Source organism: Vipera berus (assembly GCF_964194415.1).
Source record: "Vipera berus genome assembly, chromosome: 3".
Taxonomy (NCBI): Eukaryota; Metazoa; Chordata; class Lepidosauria; order Squamata; family Viperidae; genus Vipera; species Vipera berus.
This window is the reverse complement of record NC_138204.1, coordinates 153,862,550-153,886,832: the sequence shown is the minus strand read 5'-3', so window position 1 is coordinate 153,886,832 and position 24,283 is coordinate 153,862,550. Positions and strand designations below refer to the sequence as shown.

Here is a 24,283-nt window from a genome sequence, read left to right as displayed (position 1 = left end):
TCACAACAACAACCCTGCGAGTTGAATTGGGCTGTGGGAGAACTGGCCCAAAGTCCCCCGAGCCAGCTTTCATGCCTAAAGGAGGACTAGATGAACTCGCAATCCCCCGTTTCTGGGCCAGCACCTTCACTACTACGCCAAACTATTTCTGTTAATATCTAGATATATTAAATATATAATCTTATATATACTGCTCAAAAAAAACAAAGGGAACACTTAAACAACACGATGTACTGTATTTAATAGTAGGATGTCTTATTTTCTGTTCCCTTTATTTTTTGGAGCAGTATATTTAAGATTAAAAGCAAAGCTGTTGTTTGATTTCTCTATATAGACAATCGAAGAGAAAGCTCATCTTTGCTTGGAAAACTAATTGATTTCTGATAACTCATTTTGATTGGCTGATCTCATACAATATAGTGGGCTAAAGTGTTGGCTAATTTATGTGTTGGCTGTGTTTGAATAGTAAAGTGCCCATCCATATTAGTTCAGTAGTGATTTTCTCAGTTTGCCTATGCTATGCTGTACGATTCAGTTGGTTCTATAACCTTGGCTAGTCATTAGTAAACTCAATGCCAGTGCATTGAGGCATCCAAACTGATCAATCAAAGACTTGGACTCAGTCACAAAGAAACTAGGACAAAAGATACTATTGAGTTGCAGGATAGAATAACATCTGAAGTCAGACTTTTATCACAAATGGCTTCTTGAGGAAAACACAACTGCTGTCAGGACCCACCCCAAACCACGTCTTAGGAAGACAAAATTCTTGGAGTCAAATCTATTCCAAAAAGAATCTTTACTATGACATGCTTGGTTGTAGGAGCGAGACAGGACTTAATATTTCCACGAAGTAAACCCTTATAAAGAGTTCCCGGTTTAACCCCCCTTAATCCCCATTTGGTCAGTCCCCCATCCTTCCTCTCATATCATCCATATCGTGGGAAAAAGGAAGTTAGGACCCTTTATGTTTATTGCTATCTTCCGTGACAAAAACCAGATGCTAGCCCCCTCTTTTGTTTCCCCAGTTCAAAAGGCTTCTCCTTTCCTTTGAAAAGCCTATTGCCGGTTCAATACACATTTATTCTCTTCGCGAGATGGCAGAATCCATGGGATAATGTTTGAAACATTCCATTTATGAATATTATATTAATGGATTCTGACAACTGCCTGGGTTCATGCAATTTGCTAGGATTAAAAAAAACCAATAAATTTTGGCTTAGCACAATGTTAAGGACCAAGTCTTTTAATATTTTCAAATAGAAAAAAAATACAGTGTAAATAATGACTTGTTCAACTCAATTTTGCTTCTCACAAACTGGACACATTTATGCAATTTTCTTGGTAACTTGTGGCAAGTGAAATATGTAATAATATTTTATCTGCCAATAACCATGACTAGTAGATTAAACTATAACAAAATTACTTGCCATAGTTTTTCAATGTACTGAATGGCTGACAGAGGAATTTTCCTACTTCAACCTTTTCCGTCTGTCTAATTTTCAGTGTTTCTGTACACATAAACTCTAAACACATGAAAAGGCAAATGTGACATGGAGCTTTTCAGTAACTATATTACATGTTTATTATTGTAATATAGCTTGTAAACTCTTCCAATACATATTTGATAGCTGGATATAAAACTGGAAGACTTCCTTGCTCTTAATATTTCAGTTTCTCTGAAAATTAAGATAATCCCTTGCTGATTATCAAATTAGGAACTTTATACTGCTGAGAGAATTTCATAATCAGAGAGTCAGTTCAAGTGCCTTTTTTGACCTATCAATGTAGAGTTCAATACAAAGGATCTCTATTGAGACTTTCTGATGAAATTTAAAAAAAAAGAATAAACCAGTGACATGTGAAAGGAAGATGTGCTGTGTATATAGTTAAATTCAAACAAAATCAAGCCAGCTAAGGGACTTCTGAAACCTGAAAAAAATGCTTGATTTACTCCGTGCTATAGAACAGTGAACTTAAGTCAATGCTGTACTTTGCTAGAACTAGGGGAATTGTTGCAGAAGAACCTATTGAGTTTGTGTTAGAAGTGAGAAGATAATTGGTTCAGGGTCATTGTTTTCCTGCCATTTTATTAAAAAAGGGAAACATGCAAGTTTTGCAATACTGTACAAATAATCATTGACTTACAACTGTTTGCTTAGTGACCAGAGTTACAACAGACCTCTCCAGAGTTACTTACTAATTAGATTCAAAGTTCTGACTGCCATCCCCTCCATGGTCATGTGATAGCATTTTGAGTACTTGGCAGCTAGCCCACATTTATGGCTGTTTGCAGCATCCTGTGACTGCAATTTATTACAATTTTTGCCCAAAACGGGTTTAATGGATTTGCTTAATGGCCATAGTGTTTGCTTAATAGCTGTCGCATTAGCTTAATGTCCACTGCAAAATATGGTAGGTTGTAAAATCAGGCATAGTTATGTGGTGACCTGCTTAATGACTGCTATGACTTATGACAATAATTCTGGGCTCAACTACAATTGTAAGACAAGGACTACCTGTATGCAAAATTTCCAGTGTTTACAATGTGTGGCAGTGTGTACTTTTAAGAATGTCTGTTGTTTTGTGTATTGAATGTCCCCATTAGCCCAGCTTCTGATAATTATTTCTTGAACCAATGTTAACACATTTTTTTCAGCATCAAAAACTTAGGAATAATGTTCAGATGTAAAGCTTTTCGCTTGGCAGAGATACATTGGTTTAAATGGGCAAAGAAAAATATTACTTGTGTTCAGCGCTACAAGATTAACCGAAAGAGCACTGGGGAAACACTACTAAGTGCATATCAGCTCACGGTTAGTACCAGAAAAAAAAATCTTGCAAAAGTCTGTGTTAAAGATTTCAATACATCCAAATCTTTAGCCAACAAGTGGGTATATTTAGAATTTTGAGAACCTGTCATGGGACAGTTTCACAGAATGCCCATTATGGAGAAAGGGCTTGTGTATTCACAAAAAGTAAACAGGTATTCACAAAATGTATCAGATGGTTAACTGCTGATGAGGATGTTCCATGCCACCCCTTCTTGCCCTCAAGATTTATTTATTTATTTATTTATTTTTGGGACTTACATGCCGCCCTATCTCCCGAAGGACTCAGGGCGGCTAACAACAATAAAACACAATAATACAAATGTTAAAAAAGATTAAACTAACAAGCCCCAATGATAAAATGATAAAATATTAAAAATATTCTATTTAAAAATCCCTATCGTCAGTCCAGGTCAGCCTGATGGAAGAGAAATGTTTTAAGGCCGTGACGAAAGGACCGGAGATCCGGGGCCATCCAGAGCTCAAGGGGAAGTTGATTCCACAGGGCCGGCGCTCCCACAGAGAAGGCCCTCCCCCTGGGGGCCGCCAGCCGACATTGTCTAGCCGACGGCACCCTGAGGAGGCCCTCCCTGTGTGAGCGCACCGGGCAATGGGAGGTCGTTCCTGGCAGCAGACGGTCCTGCAAATATCCCGGGCCTAAGCCATGTAGGGCTTTATAGGTAAGAACCAGCACCTTAAATCTCACCCGGAGGACAACCGGTAACCAATGTAGCTCACGCAGGAGGGGTGTAATATGGGAGTATTGGGATGCTCCCATCACAACACGCGCGGCTGCATTCTGCACCAGCTGGAGCCTCCGGGTGGTCTTCAAGGGCAGCCCCATGATGCTATCTATCACCCCCAACTTACCTTTTCTTTTTCTGGGAAAATGGACACACTTCCTAGCAAAATAATGAGATGGGCCAATCATAGATTTTATTTTCCGAAAATACCTGTACGATCATATTGGGCTGAGAGGCCTTACTGATGACCCTGTCGGTGGTATTTTGGCAGCTATCAAACTCTTTTAAAATTAAAGGAATGTTTTAAAACTTTTGGGAGGGAAAGAACTTTATAGACACTGAGGGACTCATTGATGTGCTTTGGCACCACACTGAAGATCCCAGATGCACTGAATTGTATTAGCTCAAGTTTGCTATAGACCTAATTTCAATTTATAAATGAAAATTTATTTCATAAGCTTGATTGAAGAAGGGGGTCTTGGTTGGGCTCCAAAAACATTACTTAACTAAGTGCTTGGATTTTTTTTCAAGGATTAAAAATAGCTAAATTTGCTTTTTATCCATTGGGGCAAGAAGGACTTGACTGAGGGTATTTTTATCTTAGGGGTCAGTAGCTAATAGGCTTTAAGGCAAGTATAACCATCTGAGAAGTGCAACTTTTTCCACCTTCTACAAATCTTAAGAGAAAGCATTGTGGAGGATAACATCCGAAGTAATGAGCTGAGATCATTTTAAGAAACTGGTATTTTTGGCCAGCTCTATAAGCAAAATATTTTGGCCAGCTCTTTAAGCAAAACCATTTTTAAGCTACTGCATAATAAGCAGATAAAAATAGATGAGCGACAACTAGTGATTATCCTTTCAAACTGCCTTTCATATGAATGGAATGTACGGGATATGCCGTTACTGATCGCTTGCAGTAGGTTATCCATATTCGAAGGAAAGATCCAGCTTCTGTGCTACATTTGTGATTCAGCATAATCTATTCTAAAGCATCTTCCGGTGACTGAATCTAAAGTGCTGTGCAGTCCTGGTATATTGGGATATTTCTTTAGCAGCCTGACTCCAAGCTATTTAAGATATACCTGTATAGGCTAATGTCAACACATTGACCTGGAACCAGAAATAACAATGCAGTGCAGTACATAATGGTTATCTCTTTAAAGACCTTCATTTTTTTAGGATTTGGGGATCTAATCACCTATTCCTAGTGATTATTGTCTGTCCATTAAGATCAGTAACGGAAGATGTCACCATTCTTTAGGAAACATTATCTGCAGACTCCACCAAATAGTACTTTAAAATAATAGCATTTTACAAGCCAATATATCCTTCCCACTCAACAGTCTTATCTTTATAAGTATACAAATGTCAAAACCCAACCAATTCTTCCCTCATCCTGAATTTCAGGCAGTACGCTAAACTTCAATCCTTGGTTATTTAAAAGATTAAACACTTCTCAGTTGAATGTTTCTCATCATTATCTTCTCTTTCAGTGATTAATATTTATATGTATTTATATGGAAGGGTGTGGGTATATACATATGTATGTATATAGTGTGTTTATATGTGTGTTATGTAGTGTGTTATGTATGTGTACACTTTTGAGAGCAGGGAACAGAATTTCATTTTTAATGTGTGCCAGTGTGTCCACAGTAAAAAATGACAATAAAGGTTATCTATCTATCTAGATTATGGAAAAAGAACTGCCCAGTGTTTTGATCTCTGAAATAGGCGGTGCATTTGGTATATTAGAAAGCCATGTAGAGTTTCTCAAGAAGCATTTCAATCTCATCACCATGAAGGAATTTCAGAAAAACAAAGAAGAACTCCATGAAAAGATCAAATCTGTTTTTGTATTTGAGCGTCTACCAGCCATTGACCAGGAGCTTCTTGAAAGCCTGCCCAGCCTAAAGGTGATTGGAAACTCAGGAGTAGGAGTGAATCATTTGAATCTGAAACTAATTAGTAGCTTTGGTGTTAAAGTGACCAACACTCCACATGCCGTTTCTGATTCTACTGCGGACATTGGGATGGCATTAATGTTAGCATCTGCCAGAAAATTAGTTGAAGGTAAGTAATTTTCTTCTGCAGTTGTGCGGCCAATATTGGGCTTTTCCTATGATTATTTTAAGCCCACCATCTGTTTCTTCACATACTTATTTTCAACTAGCTGTTTGAGTTGGAAAGAATTAGAGCTGTAAAAAAGCAACAAATATCACTGTAAAATTGATACTATAACACCATCGATCCCTCTATGTGATTTTTAGAGATATTACTCAACTCCTGCCACTTAGAATATTTTAATACGATGTGATTCAATCTGAAGCCCTCCAGGCTATCCTTATATGTCTCCTCTGTGAGGGAACGTCTTCCCCAGAAAGTCAATGGAGAAGCTGGCAGGAAAGATTGCAAACTGCTGTCTGTTGCTGAGAGGACTCCTTGTCTCGGGGTTAGCTGAAAGCTGCCTGCTGAGGGGAACTGAACTCCTTTGGCAGGGTGGAGGAATGGAGCTCAGCTCCTGAAAGTCTGAACTCCGTTGATGCACCCTGCTAATGGTGTTCCCTTCCAGGTGCGAAGGGGAGCCAAACTCCTTCAGTGGGGTGGAGAAACAAGAGTTCAGATCCTGAAGATATGAGCTCCATTCATGCAATCCACCAAAGGTGTTCTTCCCAGGCACAGATGGGAACTGACGTGCAGAAATGAGACTTAAATCCTGATGATTTAAAATCTGCACCCCATGGAACTCTTGTCAGCCAGCCCCTAGAGACGAGAGGGAGCTGAAATCCAAGCAGGATTTTCAGCTCCTGAGTGGAGAGGCAGCGTGGTAAGGAAACAACACAAGGTGCCTTAGGGGTGGGAGAGCTCCATTGCAAGCCATGCATAAGTGTTTCTCCCCCAGGGGCTGAAATCCTGCTTGGATTTCAGCAGGAAGGATTTTTACCTCCTAAGCAGAGCCACCCAGAATGTCCCCCACCCCCCAAGAGACACCCCATACTCCTTACCTGGGACTAGGCCTACTTAACAACCCATGTAATTGCTTAATAACTGCAACCATGAATGCAGGGATTGTGGTTGTTGAGTGAAGCAGTCGTGAGAAATCACTTAACACTTTGCTTAATGCCTAATATTCTGGTCCCAGTTGGGGTTGTTAAGCGAGGACTATCTGTAGTGGAAGGGAGGGAGAGAGAATGTAGCATCTTTAGAAGAGAGGTATACCCACTCCGGAAAGCATTACGTGAATCTTATACTAAAGCAAGGGTGTCAAACTGCTGGACCGAAACCGTGCCCACTCCATTGCTGGCAATGGCAAAAAGGTCGCGATATGTCACGACACGTCACGTGATGTTGCAAGCTTGACACCCCTGTACTAAAGGATAACATGATTGTTTCAACTCTTTGTAATTTGTTTTTCTTAATGCTATTAAGATTGCAAGGTTACAAGTACTGTTAAATAAATTTAAAAATGAGTTGAGATTAAGCAATTGCATTCAGTTGTATTTTTGTCTAACATGCATGATTTGTTCTCCAATTTTTTTTTCTGTAACAATATTCTGCAGAAGTTACTTAGGTAAATATCAACACGTAATATAAGCCAAAATGTTTCTGAACTTACTCGCCTATTCATCAAGGACTTTCCCCTTAACACCACAAGAACAATTAGATCTGTTTGCCAGTCTTTTTTCTGCAGAAATGGTACACTTAGAAATCAAGGAGGAGGAGGAGGGATTTCCTCTTTGGCCAAAATCCAAACAGGCAGACGGATAAATCCCAAATAAGCAGATAATAAGACTAACCACTGCTGCTTAGGGTCATATGAAAGAACTAGGAAGCCGCAAGAGAGAATGGGAAGAATAATTTTTATCCCACTAGAATAGATACCTTAATATTTTTTATTCAATTTTCTTTTTTTGTGTTGTAGGTTGTCATCTTGCAATGTCTCCAGATACTACGCATTTTGCTGTTAATTGGCTAGGAGTAGAAGTCAGCAGGGCCACTCTTGGTATCATTGGAATGGGCAACATCGGTTATAAAGTGGCCAAGAGGGCAAAGGCTTTTGACATGAAGATTCTCTATCACAATAGGAATCGGAGGTAAATGTATTTTGAGACATATATTGTAGATGTGATATTGTATAATATGGTTGGTATGATATATGATAGGATACAATATACCAGGGGTCTTCAAACTTGGCCCTTTTATGACTTCTGGATTTCAACTCCCAGAATTCCTCAGCCAGCGTGCCTCGCTGAGGAATTCTGGGAGTTGAAGTCCACAAATCATAAAAGGGCCAAGTTTGAAGATCCCTGCAATATACTATATATTTTGGGATTTAAATATGAAACTCGTTTGGTAGCATTGGAGAGCCTTTAAAAATATTTTCTACTAACTGCCCTTTAGCAGTGATCTTTGGCCAAAAAACTTGACTAGAACTGAAATTATGAATACAATATATATATTTGCAGGAACTTGGCCCAATGAAACATATATTTTCTTAGTGTTATTAGAGTGGCAATAGAAATGCATAAACATTCCGGCAAATTAAATTCAAAGGTTATTAAGCTATTGGATTGAGACTGGTTATGAACATCCCATTCCCCTGAACACAGGCAATTAATAAGGATGTGACATCTGTTGTCAGGTTTGCTTCAGATCTGCTCTGAAGCAGAAGCTAGAAGCATGGCTTCTGAGGCATCATCACGTATTCCTCTTCTCAAATGGCTTTACCCAGATGTCATTTCACCAATAAATTTATTTATTTATTTATTTATTTATTTATTTATTTATTTATTTATTTATTTATTTATTAGTTGAATTTAAATAGCACTCATGTAATCATAAACCCTATAATCCCAAACTATTTTAATTTTGTATTTGTTTCTGGAGAGAATGCTCTTTAGAAGCAAATTTAGGATCTAATTCATCATCAGGTTGATAATAAAAAAGATATCAGGTATATACATAATGCAGCATGCACAAACATGCTTTCTTCAAATCTATGTTTCATCAGTGTCATGGAGAATAATCTATGTAAGCAACCATTGTGTGGACTTTGAGTTGTTACTAACAACCGGCACATTTAACAAATAGTCTGCAGCAGTTATTTTTGGAACAACAAAAAGTTTGTTATGCAAGGCAAGAAGAACCACAGATATTTTCATAGGTTGCACTGAATAGGAAAAACACTGGAGTGGAAAGCTGTCTTTAGACCTAAAATAGCAAGCTCCTGAAGAATGGAAAGTATTTCTTGTTAGGCATATGGTGTTAGCCTACAATGTTGGGTTGAAAATATATTAACCATAATGCTATGTCTTTAAGAAGTTAATTGGCCAATGGGTGTGTAAGTGTTCTCATGGCCATAAGAGGGAGCTAGTAACGTAGCTTCTCTCTCTCTGAATTCACTGATCTCTACTATTACTGTTTTTGCTCTGCTGTTGGTTTACTACTGTTGTAAACCTGAACTGTGTATTGACCTCTGGACCGGTAAGAAGACTTTGTATTTTGGATTACTCCTTGGACTGTTGCTATTTATGACCTGGACTGTTTATTTTTGACTGTGCATTTTTGTTTTTACACCACCTCAAAAGTAAACTACTTTTTGCTTTTACAACTCAGTGTATTCTTGTGTGACTCTTGCTGCTCTCAGTACCCTTCCTTGTCTGTGCAACTCTTTGGTAGCTCAAGGAGATCTCTGCACAATAAATTCCTTGACACTTCTCATTTATGCTGTTCAGTGATTGTGCCTCCCAAATAATGCCACCATGAGAAGCTCTTATAAAAATTTGTCTTCACATTTATTCCTTCCAGAAAAGAGGAAGAAGAACAAGAGGTTGGTGCCATGTATTGTAAAAACATTGATGACTTGCTTCAAGAGTCTGATTTTGTGATGCTGGTTGTAAATTTGACATCAGAGACTCACAATCTCATAGGAAAGAGAGAGCTAGAACTGATGAAACCCACAGCTACACTCATCAATATCTGCAGAGGTAGGATGCAACGCTATCCAAATGTACAAAATTTCAATCAAGCAATTAGATTAAAATTTAGATGGACAAACTACTCTTGTTAAACTGCTTCTTGTTAAAGTAATAAGACTATACTTCTTAACACAACTTATTCTTTCCAGATTGAAAATATCAAAGAGGTAACAAATTTATTAAGTGATGCAATAAGCAGGTCACCTAGTCATTTCATGATTTTTTTTTTTAAAAAAGGATCTTGTGAATAAACCTTGAAATGAGAGCATTTGCTACAATATTTTTTTCTATGGATGTTAGAGAAATCTGACAAATGAAGTGATAGGATCCACAGCATAGATTTTGTTGCTGTTCACAACTACTAATCTGTTATATAAAAAATGAACAATGCTATTTAATTGTAATTTATTCTTAGTAGGGAATTAATTATATCTTAAGCGCTAGTATAGTAAAATAATATGGAAAGCATTATTTGGCTTTTGTAAATCTTTTACGATCAGGTCTTGAGCAATTTACAATCATGGATTTGGACAGGTTTTGTGGAATATAATTAAAATATTTATTTTAAGGTGCGGCAGTCCTAAGTATTTTTTATTGGAAATAAGTTCTACTGAGCAAATATATTTAGGTCTAAGTGCCTGGTACAGAATTCACCTATATATCTCATAACAAGCAGCATCCATTCACTTTTATGTTTCTTTGTTATATCTGTGTCATCCCCAAATCCCCTTTCTCCTAGGTGCAGTTATTGACCATGATGCATTGGTAGAAGCACTCCAAAATAAGGTTATTAAGGCTGCAGCTCTGGATGTGACCTATCCTGAGCCATTGCCAAGGTAAAATATACAATACTCATAGATCAGGGTAAAAGGACAATAAATCCGGCAGGAAATAAATAATGATGATATTGTATAGATTCAGAAGATCATTCTTAATATAGGAGTTCCTATGTTGGCCCAATTTACTATTTTTGCCACCCTCTCATTTTCTTTGTGTTATAGAAAAGGAAGAGGAGAATTAATTGTAATAAGGCACCTTTGGAGCTGTAGCAGGAATGGCAAACTTTACCAAAACCCCATAACTTTGTAGTACTGTAATCTGTTAAGGACTGCAAATCTGAATGGCTGAATCTAAAACAAAGTCAGAGCCAATGATAAGCCAAGCTACATCATGTTTTGCCACCTCTTTTTTTCCCCTTCCCCAGAGGTTGTTTCCAAAGTTTATGAAATTATGACAAGAGTTGAGTAGCTTTTCCACTGATCTCTGCAGTTATCTCACCATTGGTTTAGAGTTATCCGTAATTTGTAATTTTCTTTGGACGGACTGAAATCCAAACTTTTAATTTAAACAAACCAGAAACCTGTAAGGAATTGGTAGGATGGAAAATAAATTAGAAGCAAGTCTACACACTAGAAGGGTTTTCTGTATAATAATCTATTTATAGTCAGACTAGGACAGCCAATTTGTCCTTTATCCTTATCATATAGATTAAAAAAAATACTTCCAACTTACTGTAAAATTAAAAATACTCTGCATTGTTTCTATAATCCCATATAATTCCAATCATCACATCCCAACATCAAAATTATATTCCTCTTAAGTTTCTCACAAAAATTCCATAATTGGCTTCATCGACAGCTCATCACTGTCTTCTAAAATAAACCATATATCCCTTCATTTCCTACTCAGCCCATTTTCTATAAAGTCACCTCTAAATTTTCAGCTCTTCTTATTAATCAGCAAAGATCCACTTAAAAAAATAGCAAAAAACACCTAATAGTTTAAATATATGCCACACTTTTCCTTTTATTCTATGCAGATTGAGATTTTGGAAATAAACTGAGGAAGCCTGGATATAAATTCCCATTCAGTTATTGACCCCAGTAGACAACTTTGGGCCAGTTACTTTCCCAACTTATTTCATAGGGTGGTTGTCATATGGATAAAATTATATGATAAATTCAGTTTTGGCTTGAGTTGTCAAAAAAGTGGGATATAAGTGCAATAAATTAAGTTCTGAGAAGGGGTCTATTTGGAGTACACAAAACACATTTTAGAGTTTTTGTCTTTTTAAAAAATGATCACATTTCATTCTTTAATCATCCCAATGATGTCTATGAGAATGATTCCCATTCTCTTTGACAATAACAGGAGTAACTCTAGAGCAGGGGTAGGCAACCTCGGCTCTTTTATGACTCATGGACTTCAACTCCCAGACTTCCTGAGTCAGCTGACTCAGGAAGTCTGGGAGTTGAAGACCATGAGTCATAAAAGAGCCGAGGTTGCCTACCCCTGCTCTAGAGGAAGAGCTATTGAAACAAAGCAGCAAGTAAAGTCTGTTTGCAGGATGTGCCTCTTGGATAGTATGGATACCACCCCACAGAAAAGTTTCCATAGTAGAAACTGGGCAGCTGAAGTTAATATCCTTTTTGTTGGTTTCAGTCTAGCTCAGGCATGTCAAACTGCCAGCCCACAGGCCAGATGTGTCATGCCAAAACCGCGCCCACCCCATTGCGGGCAATGGGGAAAAAGTCCCGATACGTCGTGCGACGTCACGTGATGTCGCACGTTTCACATGCCTGGTCTAGCTGTTGCTTTCCAAATCATTTGCTGCAGCTGCCAAAAAAGCCAACACAGTGCTAGGTTGCATTAACAGAGGGATAGAATCAAGATCAGGTGAAGTGTTAATACCACTTTACAATGCCTTGGTAAGGCCACACTTAGAATACTGCATCCAGATTTGGTCAACACGATGTAAAAAGGATGTTTAGACTCTAGAAGGAGTACAGAGAAGGACAACAAAGATGATTAGAGGACTGAAGGCTAAACCTTACAAGGAACGCTTGCTGGAATTGGTTATGTGTAGTTTAAAAGAAGAGAAGGGTGAGGGGTGACATGATAGCAGTGTTCCAATATCTCAGGGGTTGCCACAAAAGAAGAGGGAGTCAAGCTATTCTCCAAAGCACCTAAAGGCAACGGATGAGAACTAACCAAAGAGAGAAGCAACCTAGAACTAAGGAGAAATTTCCTGACAGTTAGAACAATTAATCAGTGGAACAACCTGCCTCCACAAGCGGTGAATGCTCCAACACTGGAGGCTTTTAAGAAGAGACTGGACAGCCATTTGTCTGAAATGGTATATGGTTTCCTGCCTGAGCAGGGGATTGGACTAGATGACCTCCAAGGTCTCTTCCAACTTTATTATTGTTGTTATTGTTGTTGTTGTTATTATTATTTGCCTGGACTTGGCGAGTCTAAATTATCTTACCCTGCTTTCTCTGCAGAGATCACTTGCTATTGCAGATGAAGAATGTTATCATAACACCCCACATTGGCACTGCTACAGACCAAGCCCTGCACATGATGACAGAAGAAGCAGTAGAAAACATCCTGGCAGTTCTCAATGATCTTCCCATTCCTAGTGAAGTGATCGCAAAATGACTTGACAGAGAACATACCAAAAAATCAATTAATTACCAAGAACAGGAGATTAACTTCTGAGAAATATGACAAATAGCCAGACGACATATTCCTATCAGTTTCAAAATGTGTGACTGATTATTTTTTGTAATTAAATTAATTCTATAAGCCGCCCAGAGTCACTTCAAAACAAGATGAATGGCAAATAAATTTAATAAATAAATAATTAAAATCCCATTGGAAAAAAGTATATTCTGAGGCTTTTGATCATGGTGGTTGGGTTTCTGATTCTTTCATCCCTTTATCTCTAGCAAACAGATACACAGGCTTTGTAAAATGAGAACAACAAATTTAGAAAGAGCTAAGGCTTAGGGCTCTGTTAAACATCATATCAAGGTTCAACCTCAAACAATGTAAAAAATTTGAATCGTTCCAGCATAGAAATATTTATTATTTGAGGTTATAGTTTTCATGTTTGAAATGATCTTTCTCCTGTATTCCTCACCTGCAGATAACTGTTCCCCTTTTTTGACAATTACATGAAGAAGAGAGCACAACCAAAATACAGCAAAGCATACTGCCTTGCACATTTTGTTTGCTAGGCTAGATGAGAGATTGCTTAACTGTTAAATTTTATTCAGCCACATTTTTTGAACAAAACCCAGTTGACTTGAGTTCACACAACCCATTAACCCATATACATATTATTAATTAGTTGCTATGGTTGAATTGACACAAAACCAAGCAAAACATAATATTGCCAAGCAGTACATGAATCAAGACATAGTTTTCTGATCTTGACTAGAAAATTGTGACAGCTGAAGCTTTCAAATTTTTCATGGCATTCAAAAGCTGAATCCATTAATGATATAATTGATTGTATAATGGCATTTTAAAAGGCACAAAGAACAAATTGTTCTGAACAACCTTGCTTTTTATGTTTTTTAATGGAATAAGCAAAATTTAAGGAAAAGTTTAGAAATAAGGAACAGGAACAAAAAAAACGTTTATATTGTTGACAGGGAGAGAAACAGATACAAAGCACTTTAAACTTTACAATTGCAACATTTGTATAAAGCAATCTGTTTAAAAAATAATATAGTTAAGCTAGGTGATCAGACTTGAATAAACATTTCACAGTAATTATATAAACCTTATATAAATCTTTAAAGCCCTTTGTGGCTGTGTTAATTTTCAACCAAAGCAAAAGTCCATACCTTTAAATTATGCAAAGGAAAATGTACTTTTAGGATGCACTAAAAGGGATGCTTAATTATTTATTATTTTTCTTCTATTTTTAATTTAATTCATGTAATTTTCCAAAATCACTATAGCTTTTAATAAAAATGTAGCATTTTCAGATAGGATCTTTATTTTCAAACTATTCAGATCTACAAAGAGACTTGAATGATAACTTAGAATATTCATGCAATAATTAGGAAGTAAAAAAAAGTAACAGTATTTTTGCTCTTTGTGTGTACCTACATAATTTCTTTAACATAATGAAATTAAGAACCAATAAAAAATGCATTGTGGTTCTGATGGACTTAGCATTTGGTTATTTTTTTAAAAAAACATGGTATAAGCTGACCAAAGTCAACTACACTTGTAATTTATTAGTAGAAAATTAAGTAGACACATTCAACTGAAATACAAAGACTGAAATATGATCAAGAACATAATCCAGCTGCATTTGGTTAGGAGAATAGTTTAACAATTTACTAATTTACAGCTTGATTCAAAGTTCTCCATTAAACTTTGCCCTTTTCTTATGAGGGATCTCTGTACTATAGCTTGAATTATTACCGGTATATAGAAATGGGTAATTCAGAATGTTCACAGAATGATCATTTGAATTTTAAGAGACTTACAGATTCAGAAAAAAATGCTTTTCTTGATATGCTGGTACTTACCATTTTTAATATTTGTTTAAAATACCAGTTATCTGATTTTTCCATTTGTTTCCATTTGTTGTTTGTTCCATTGTATGAGTAATTTCAGCCGAAAGGAGTACTCTTGAAGGTTAGGATAAATACATTTTTTTCTCTTACATTCTTTAAATAGGTATTTTCTGGTTAAGACAATGCTCCCAAAATAGAAATAACCAATAGAAAAATTATGAGAGGTGATTGCCAATAATTAAGAATTTCACTAAAGAGAAACACTCAAGTTAGATAAATAGGACAATAAACTCTCAAACTAGGATCTCTCTCTTCAAATCCTTACTCATCAGTATAAGCTTCTTCGATGAGTTTAGCCAGTCCCCATCTTGAGAGGTAAATTAGTTGTGAACATAAAACAGAGGGGGAAAACTCTCTAAATTCCAAAGTCCTTCACTGTTGTCTTTTTTGGAAATCTGGCTGGGAGATATTTAAAGATTATCTTCCCAACTTGTACTTTGAAACAACGATTCAGAAGCAAGCTAAGCTGGATTGTTTTCCGCAATGGCTGATACTTTTAGCAAGGTAATTTATATCTTCTGAGGTGGGAAAGGAGGAACGAAAAGTGCCATCGATCATCATTGGCAAACTTGTACCTTGAATCAAGTGAAATGGAGAGAGAATTGGGGAGCTTTGAGGGGAAAAAAGGGGGGCAACTTTAAATGCTATATCTGCAGCAGTACATCAGCATTTTTTTCTTACCTGTCATTTGCATGTGTATTTTTGTACAATCTGTGAATTTTAAATGAATGGGAACAAGTAGATGTCTCCATCTTCAAATCAGTAAAAATTGATCATAGGTTTTAATAGTGACATGTCTGAAAAAAATTGTTAAAGTGTTATTATCAATAGGCTTTTCTAAGATCAGTCCATTAATAACTGTATACTGTTGTTACAGAAGTATGTGTTATAAAGGTAATATCTATTTGTTTTGTTTAAGTAGATTGTGGAAGAACAGGAGCTACCGTATACATTAATAAACGTCATTGGCGGTCCAGGTGGAGTTTATGAAGACCATGTAGAGTTTCTGGAAAAACATCTTAAACTTGTCACCATGCAGGAATATCTGAAAAACAAGCAAGTGCTTAGTGAAAAAATCCAAGCAATATTTATGTGGGCCTTTAAACCTGAGGCTACCAGGGATCTTCTGGAAGATCTACCTAATTTAAAAGTGATTGCAATCTCTGGTGTTGGAACAGACCACCTTGATTTAAAACTGATCTTCAGCTTTGGTATAAAAATAACTAATACACCTTTTGCAGTGACCAGTACAACAGCAGATATAGGGATGGCTTTAATGCTGGCTTCTGCTAGAAGGATTGTGGAAGGTACAATTTAATTTTTGATAACTCAATGGTAATATGCTGGAGGAGGGGAGAGACTGAGGGGTCCGGGATGCTCTCTGAGCTTGGTTGATTTCTTACAGACATTTCATTACCCCAAAGTAGATAACATCCTCGGTGTACTGATGATTTTACCCAGTTTGGGTAATGAAATGTCTGCAAGAAAACAAACTCAGAAAATGCCAAGGATCCCTTATTTCAACTCTGAGCAACAAATATTCTCCTTTATTGGGGGGGGGGGGGGGAGAGAGACTGTTTAAATCTTTTATGTTTCAAGGTAATTGATTTTCATTGGTTCATATTGTTTTTTTAAGAAGCTCCCTTGTAGATATAATGTAACCAAGTATTTTGCCATTGTCTCATCCCAGAAAATTTTAAATTTTCTGTTTTAGTCTACATCTCTGAAATGTTCTCAAGTTTCCCATTCAGGAACTAGCAAGGTTTGCCTCTGTTTAGGGATTATCTGGTGGTTTGTCAAGATGTAGCAACCGGCTGAACTTACGAACTATCAGATAATGGTTTTTTTTTAGAGTAGTTCATTAACTGCTACCCCAGACCTATTTTTCCTGCATAATTATTGAATGAGGATTCCCCTCATTCCCCTCCCCCTTGACTTACAAGAGTTCATTTAGTTACAATGGCACTGAAAAACGCCACTGAAAAAAGTGACTTACGACCATTTTTCACACCTATGGCCATGATGGCATCTCCATGGTCATGTGATCAAAATTTGGTCACTTGGCAACCAGCCTGTATTTATGATGGTTGCAGTGTCCCCAGGGTCACACGATCAGCTTTTGTGACCTTTTGGCAAGCAAAGTCAGTGGGGAAGCCAGATTTACTTAACAACCATGTTACTAACTTAACAACTGCTATGATTCACTTAACAACTGTTACTAGAAAGGTTGTAAAGTGGGGCAAAACTCACTTAACAAACGTTTCACTTAGCAACATTAATGTTGGGCTCAATTGTGGTAGTAACTCAAGGATTATCTGTATTTTCCATGTCACCTATAAGGAAGAAGTTGCTTCTGCTTTCTTCCATAATATTCTTTTTTTCCTACTTCCCAATCCAGTTTAAAGATTTGGTATTGCCCAGACATCTGCCATCATAGCTTCCAAACTCAGCACAGTTAAATTTGACAATGGTGACATCATAGACTGGTTTTAATGCCATAATGCAGTTCTAAAATATAAAACCAAGGAGCGTGTTCTGAGCAACCACTTACTAATGGATTCAGTAGAGAATCTCCGTATATCATAACTAGGATTGTGAAGAAAGATTTCTAGGTTTCCTTCAAAAGGCAGTTGAGACCTTGCTACAAATACCAGTACCAGGAAGTGGTGTGGCACCCACCCACTGTTCAGGATCAGTAAGGTCAACATGTTTTGCCACAAAAGAGTGAGACCTGCGCTATTGATTATTGACTGATTTTGTACTACCATAATCCACTTCTTTTGGTTTGTTTTTAAACGTCTAGGTTATCAGATTGCAGTGTCCCCTGACACTAACTATTTTAATGTCGACTGGTTGGGACAAGAAATAACTGGTTCAACTCTAGGAATCATTGGAATGGGCAGGATTGGTTACAAGGTGGCCCAAAGAGCTAAAGCTTTTGAGATGAAAATACTTTATCATAACAGAAGCCAAAGGTAACCAGCTCTCGGATTAGATCATATTTACATTATTATTATACTTTTTTTATTTTTACCTTTCTCTTGTGCTCACCATGAATAACTCCATTTGTCTCCCATTGCAGAGATACCTGTACAAAACAGTATTTTTTCCTAATCTTTCATAAATGTATATTTTAGATCCATAAATGAATATTGTGCGGGAAGGTATGCCTGCAACAGCCGAAGAGACCAGTAGGAGCTAGACCAGGGAATCTCCAAACTTGGCAACTTTAAGACTTGTGGACTTCAGCATGGCTGGCTGAGGAATTCTGGGAGTTGAAGTCCACAAGTCTTAAAGTTGCCAAGTTTGGAGAGCCCTGAGCGAGACAAATTCCAGATCTGCTTCATTTTCACTATACTCGCCAGTGAAACAACATATATTGTACATATATCAAGACTTGTGTTGGGAGAAGATAGAAAAAAAACATTTCAACATTGAATCAGGTTAATATAAACCTAAGTTGTATTGGCACTGGTATGAAAATGGGAGATATTCTTCAGGAATGGTTAGAATGGGGCATTTTTGTAATGGGTTAGAGGCCTTTGGATGTACCAATATGTTCAGATTGCCTTTGTCACTAATTTATTTATTTATTTATTTATTTATTTATTAAATTTATATACCGCCCTATTCCCGTAGGACTCAGGGCGGTTTACAGGGAAAATTAAAAGTTAAAATACATCACATACAATTAAAATCGATTAAAACTAAGATTAAATTAATCCCTGAACTTAACTAAAACCCCATTAATTAAATAATTAAAACCCCTCAGTCTGGGCCAGACAGCTCAAAAAACCAAGTTTTCAAGTCCCTACGAAATGAGCGAATGTAATTCTGTGGAGGTATGAAACATCAGTGGAAATATTGCTAGCATTAACAATTAGAGCTAAATGATTATGTTCTGCAGAAATGAGGCAGATGAGCAGGCTGTTGGTGCAGTTTATTGCCAGAAGATGGAAGATTTACTTCAACAAGCTGACTTTGTGATGTTGACTGTGAATCTGACTTCTCAGACATGCAAGTTGATTGGGAGAAAGGAACTAGAACTCATGAAGCCCACTGCCACTCTTGTCAACATCTGTAGAGGTAGTATAATGATTTCAAACTCATTATAGCCACATTTTCCTTGAATATGATGAAATGAAAATCATTTATGACATGAGGGAAAGTAAGGAACTACAAATAAAATTCTGTCAGGAAAATTTAAGGTAGTCTATAACTCATCTGCATCATCTAAATTAAAGAGCTTGAGAAATTGTAATGTTTTTAAATACCGATACTGGATTAAAGTTATTCTTCCCAGTTCATGCCCCATCCCATTTTTTAGAATTCCTGGCTAACATTTCCCTAGCTGCATATCTCCTTACTAATCTAAGGAACGGCCTCCTGAAATACCATTTTCCTCCTTAGATGGCCATTATCCATTTTACATTAGGATTATTTTTCTCACTACTGCACTTGTGCTTCTGATCTTCAGTTATGAAGAAGTTATCTCCAGAGGTACAACATACATGGGACATGGTGAATAAGGGTCTATTTTCAGTTAACTAATCAGCAGAGATATTGAAATGTTTGCTTTAATTTGTAAATGTTAGTCATTATCTAAAACATCTCCTTGAAATAATAGTCAACCTGAGGATTACAAATATTAATAAAAGACTCAAATGTACACATGCAATAGACAGGTAACAGCAAAGCATTTCCTTTATCATTTTTCTAGAATAACCACTCTTCCAGTCCTTTCCCTTAGGTGGAATTATGCTTGCTTTCACCTTCTTTCCTTTCAAAATATAAAATATTTTTTAAATTCACAACTCCTTAACCATTCCTCTCCTGCCAAGAAAATTTATGTTTTGACAGTAAGAAACTGTTGGCAGCAGCACATTGTTCATGTTCTTCACTATAATATGGAGTTGCTAATTATTTTAGCTGCCCTTTTCACATATTTTCCAAATATACAATATTTGTGTGATATAGTGTGTTTAGCAAAATAGAATTCAATATTTTGATCAAGGTTGCTTCGTAGAATTGTATAATGTCATAAAATGATTTCTCCACTAAGAACTTTTCTTTTTCTCAACAATTTCAAACTGAGTTATTGTATATAGTAACTGATTAATTCTTGTAACCCAAAATCCCTTTTCTGATAGGACTGCATTAGTTCAGACCCCATTCATTCAAACCACTCATTAAAATATAAGGAATTTTTTTCTTTGTTCCAATGTGGTTGTTGCCAGAAATGTCAACCTGTTAGTGTGAAAGGAGTATGTCACATTTAACAATGTTTTACTACTATCATCCAAAGAAATGAGTCTCCCATTTTAGTTTGGTAAGTAGTATGTCATGATAGAGCTAGTAAAAAAAATTGTTCTCATTTGCTTTAAATTCAGGTCAAGTGGTTGATCAAGATGCACTGCTGAAAGCTCTCCAAACGAAAACAATTAAGGCTGCAGCTTTGGATGTAACGTATCCAGAGCCACTACCAAGGTAAAAAAAATTCATGTATTTAGTATTAATATGTCTGTGTGGGGCTCTGCTTATTCCTTTATTTTAAGTATTCTATCCCAAAATATTTTCAGGCTCATCTCCGATTCATCTAGACTGCAGGATTATTTAAGATAAGATAGTTGGCCATTCATGCCAAAGAAAGCAAATGTTCTCTATTAATCAATAGGGTTATATTTGACTAAATAGTATATTACTTTATTGACTGATCTGTGTTGTCGGCTCTTAGGGGCAATATGGATAGATATTCTCCATGAATATTATGTGATACAGTGAGTTGATTTAAGTTCTCCAAATATGAAAATTAATCTGCAACAGGAATGTAGCATAATTTTTAGCCAAGACAAATGCATCATTTCCCTAGTCACACTGAAAAATTGGTTTTAAATGTTCCCAGGCAAATGATATATGCCCCCAGAAGAAGGACTTACAAATGCTTAGGACACCAGCTTTCCTTTCTGTGGAGCAACTCAAAACAACCTCAGGATCTTAGAAGGACTGATTGGTCTTGCTGGCCACAGGAAAGCACAGGGAACTGAAATGGAAATAAACAAGAGTAAAAAAATCAAATTCTAAAGATCAGTTGTTTATTTTTATACGATTATGTTTGCCTTGCATTCAGTAGTTCAAGGCAATGTAGCTTTCTTCATATTTTTTCCCACAGCCACCACTCTACAGTATGAGAAGACTGAGCTAAAAATGACCAGCTCCCCATGGTTCAGGATAGACTGCTTTTTTCAAGTCATACCTGGTTAGTTAGCTAAGCTTAGTCTTCTCAGTAGTTAAGCTTGATGTACATATATTATACACCGTACTGTATCCACTTAACTGGGTGAATGTGTTGTGAGGACACTAAAAAAGGGTCAACTGATGCAGTCAATTAGCCATGAAAGGATTAGATTTATCCCTGTCCAAATCTATGTCCCAGTTCTTCACAATCAGTTGTGTTGTGTGGGAACATCTAAAAAAACTGAGTCGACTGATAAATGTTTCAGTCCTCAACTCTCCACTTCAGAATTCCCAATGCTTGCAGTGCAGAACACATTTCTGCAAGATGGTTTAGCTGCATATTCTGTTGCCTGTCAACACTCTCCTATGAATTGGCTTATGGGATAATAAACACTCCCAAGGAAAAATGGACAGAGTCCATGTATTCCCCATTACTGTGCTTGTGTGCTACCAGAAGCAGCAGTGTTGTGATTCAGGGTCAGCCTGTGGGTTTGGCAGTTGGGTCGGATGACTCAGAGGAGGAGGAGGGGGGTGTTGAAGACCTTGCTGAGGGGGTTGAAGATCTTGCTGATGAGAGCCCTCAGCCAGGCCCCTCCCACTTGGTCACCACGGAGACCCAGCTGTGTGAGCCTGACAGCGTGGATGAAGATGACCCACAGCTGGCCCTGTTCAAGGACGCCCGACGCAGGAGGCAGTCAATCAGGAGTAAACAGAGGAAGGCAATGGGGCTTCTCGGAAGGAGGCAGAGAGAAGCCACGCCCTGAACTCTATATAAGGGGAATGTGTGGGAGGGCTGGTTTGCTGAAGGCAACCGCTTGAATAGTTCCTGTTTCATAGCTCCTGTTTCATGGTTGGTGTCTGTTTTATGTTAATAAATTTGGCAGGCTTTATTCCAGCCTCTTGCCGTTTGTAAAGGGGTTGTCCCTGCCTTTTCTGCAGGGCCGGTAGCAGGCTGGTACAGAACAAGCAGTGAGGAGATGCTTGAATTAAGAACTGCGGAATATTAATGATCTGATTCTACTTTCTGAAAACTTTGCAATACCAAAATATATAAATGCCCATATTCAGTTCAGTTCCATAAGCGTGACACATCATTATATTTTCAAGTTTAAAAGAAACAGACAACTTTTCTCTTTTTTCCTTCAGAGATCATGCTTTATTGCATTTAAATAATGTCATCATAACACCCCACGTTGGATCTGCAACTTCACAAGCCCGCCGCCATATGATGAAAAGTATGGTTGAAAATATTCTGGCTGCTGTAAATGGCCTCCCGGTCCCTCATGAAGTCCATGAGTAACACGTGCCTTGTTGGGATAAAGTATTCTATATTTGTCTTTAAATGTTTATACCACGGTTCTCCAAAGTTGGCAACTTTAAGCCTTGTGGACTTTAACTCCCAGAATTCCTCAGCCAGTCATGCTGCCTGAGGAATTCTGGGAGTTGAAGTCTACAAGGCTTAAAGTTGCCAAGTTTGGAAATTCCTAGTTTATACCAAAGTAATGAATTTGATTTTTATCGGTTTGACAACGGATCTCCATTTAGCTTCTTTGGAAAAAGAATAAGGAAGTTTTGGGGTATGTTTTGTTCATTTATGTTGTTCTGTTTGTTATTAAATGGAATGGAAAACAAACTTGAAAAATAGATATTTTTACTTTATTTTTTATTATGTCATCTCTTTCCAGTTAAAATGCACTGGATGAGTGTCCCAGTTATATGATACAGTATTTGAAGGGCTTGTTGTCAAATAAGGATTACTGCTATAGGTATTTGAGATGTTTCTCCAAATATCATCTGTGGGATAGGCTGTTATGTTGAAAATAGCAGCTGATTTAATGAAGATTAAATTTCATTAAAATTAACAGGGCTTATTCCCAAATACTGTAAATATTTCAGTTATGAAATAAGGCTATTATGTATGCATAAATATATATTCTAATGGAAAAACTTTGAGATAATTGATGTGTTTAGGAGTGCATATATACCATACTTGTGAGATTTGGGAACATATAGTTTAAGCTATCCTACATGTTCAAATTTTGTAGTGTCTATCATTGCAAATACTGTATGTTACTGAAGAACTCCTGGATGTTTAATCCTGTAAAATATTATTGAGGTGAAATTTACAAGTTCATAGTAGAGCAGTAACTCTCAGATGTGGCCAGAATTATAGATTATGGGAGCTGCTATTTTTTTTTAGTTTGGGCGATAGGAAAACATGTCCCATAATATAATCAGAAAAAGAACAAATACATACATCAGCATAGTGTAATATCAGACTATCGGTAGGTCTGGAGAGACCAAAATTTGATTCTCCTCTGGGCCATGGAATCTCCTTGAATGACTTTGGCCCAGTCACTCTCAGCCTATCCTACTTCACAAGATTGTTGTTATGGAGAAATAATAATAACGATATTGCCTATCCCAGGTCCTTGGGAAGGGTTCACTAGGTGGACTAAAATGCCCAAATCCAGTCTGAACATCTGGCTGACTGTGCAATGGACCACAGTAATAGGTGCCTTGAGTGCAATCCCAAAACAACTGGGGCACCATTGAATACCATCAGCATTGACCAATTTACCATCAGTCAGTAGGAAATGCAGTGTATGCCTCCCAGCATACACAAAGGACAGCACAGCAGGAGGCTGATGGTGCAGATCAGCAGAGGGGTTGGACAGCTCCGGGCGATAACTGCCCACTCAGGATAAGCCTGAGTTAAGCTGTTGACAGCCCCAGGCATGGTCAGCCTGGTGGGAAGCCAGGATCTACACCCATTGTCACCTGCACTGGCAGGAAGCCCAGGTTTGAACTGATTGGATGCCATCCACCTGGGCAGGTACAAATAGACGCCAGGCTTCCCTGTTTCCCCAGTTCGTTCTGTTCAGAATAAACTCATCTTTACCCCAGCTCTGTGTCCGTCTCTATGTGAAGCACGCGACTTTACAGGAAAAGACAGCTTTACTCAGAACAGCTGACATCTTGCAACGACCCCTCTAATTATAGTACTATTCAATATCCACATCTGCCTCTCCCACGTCCTTGGGAAGGACTCGATAGAATAGATGGATACAAATGCCAAATCCAGTCTGAACTGACTGTGCCCATCCAAAATAAAG

The 24,283-nt window shown here is 37.4% G+C and overlaps 1 protein-coding gene across 1 annotated transcript; it reads left to right on the top strand.

The window, feature by feature from the left end:
* The first annotated feature begins 1,595 nt into the window (after positions 1 to 1,595).
* Positions 1,596 to 24,192, top strand: LOC308666693 (uncharacterized protein). The gene is made up of 11 exons (XM_081325587.1): positions 1,596 to 2,816; positions 5,266 to 5,647; positions 7,497 to 7,668; positions 9,383 to 9,561; positions 10,292 to 10,388; positions 12,837 to 12,978; positions 15,856 to 16,240; positions 17,737 to 17,908; positions 18,841 to 19,019; positions 20,324 to 20,420; positions 22,314 to 24,192. Exons 1-11 carry the CDS (start codon positions 2,679 to 2,681, stop codon positions 22,465 to 22,467), a joined length of 2,097 nt encoding a protein of 698 aa, XP_081181713.1. The 5' UTR covers positions 1,596 to 2,678; the 3' UTR covers positions 22,468 to 24,192.
* Positions 24,193 to 24,283: the final 91 nt, after the last annotated feature.

What these genes read in the sequence shown, in the direction of transcription:
- LOC308666693 (XM_081325587.1), top strand. Translation starts at nt 2,679, where the DNA reads ATGTTCAGATGTAAAGCTTTTCGCTTGGCAGAGATACATTGGTTTAAA. An exon ending in TGCCAGAAAATTAGTTGAAG is followed by an intron (nt 5,648 to 7,496) that starts GTAAGTAATTTT and finishes TTTGTGTTGTAG; the next exon opens with GTTGTCATCTTGCAATGTCT. An exon ending in ACTCATCAATATCTGCAGAG is followed by an intron (nt 9,562 to 10,291) that starts GTAGGATGCAAC and finishes CCTTTCTCCTAG; the next exon opens with GTGCAGTTATTGACCATGAT.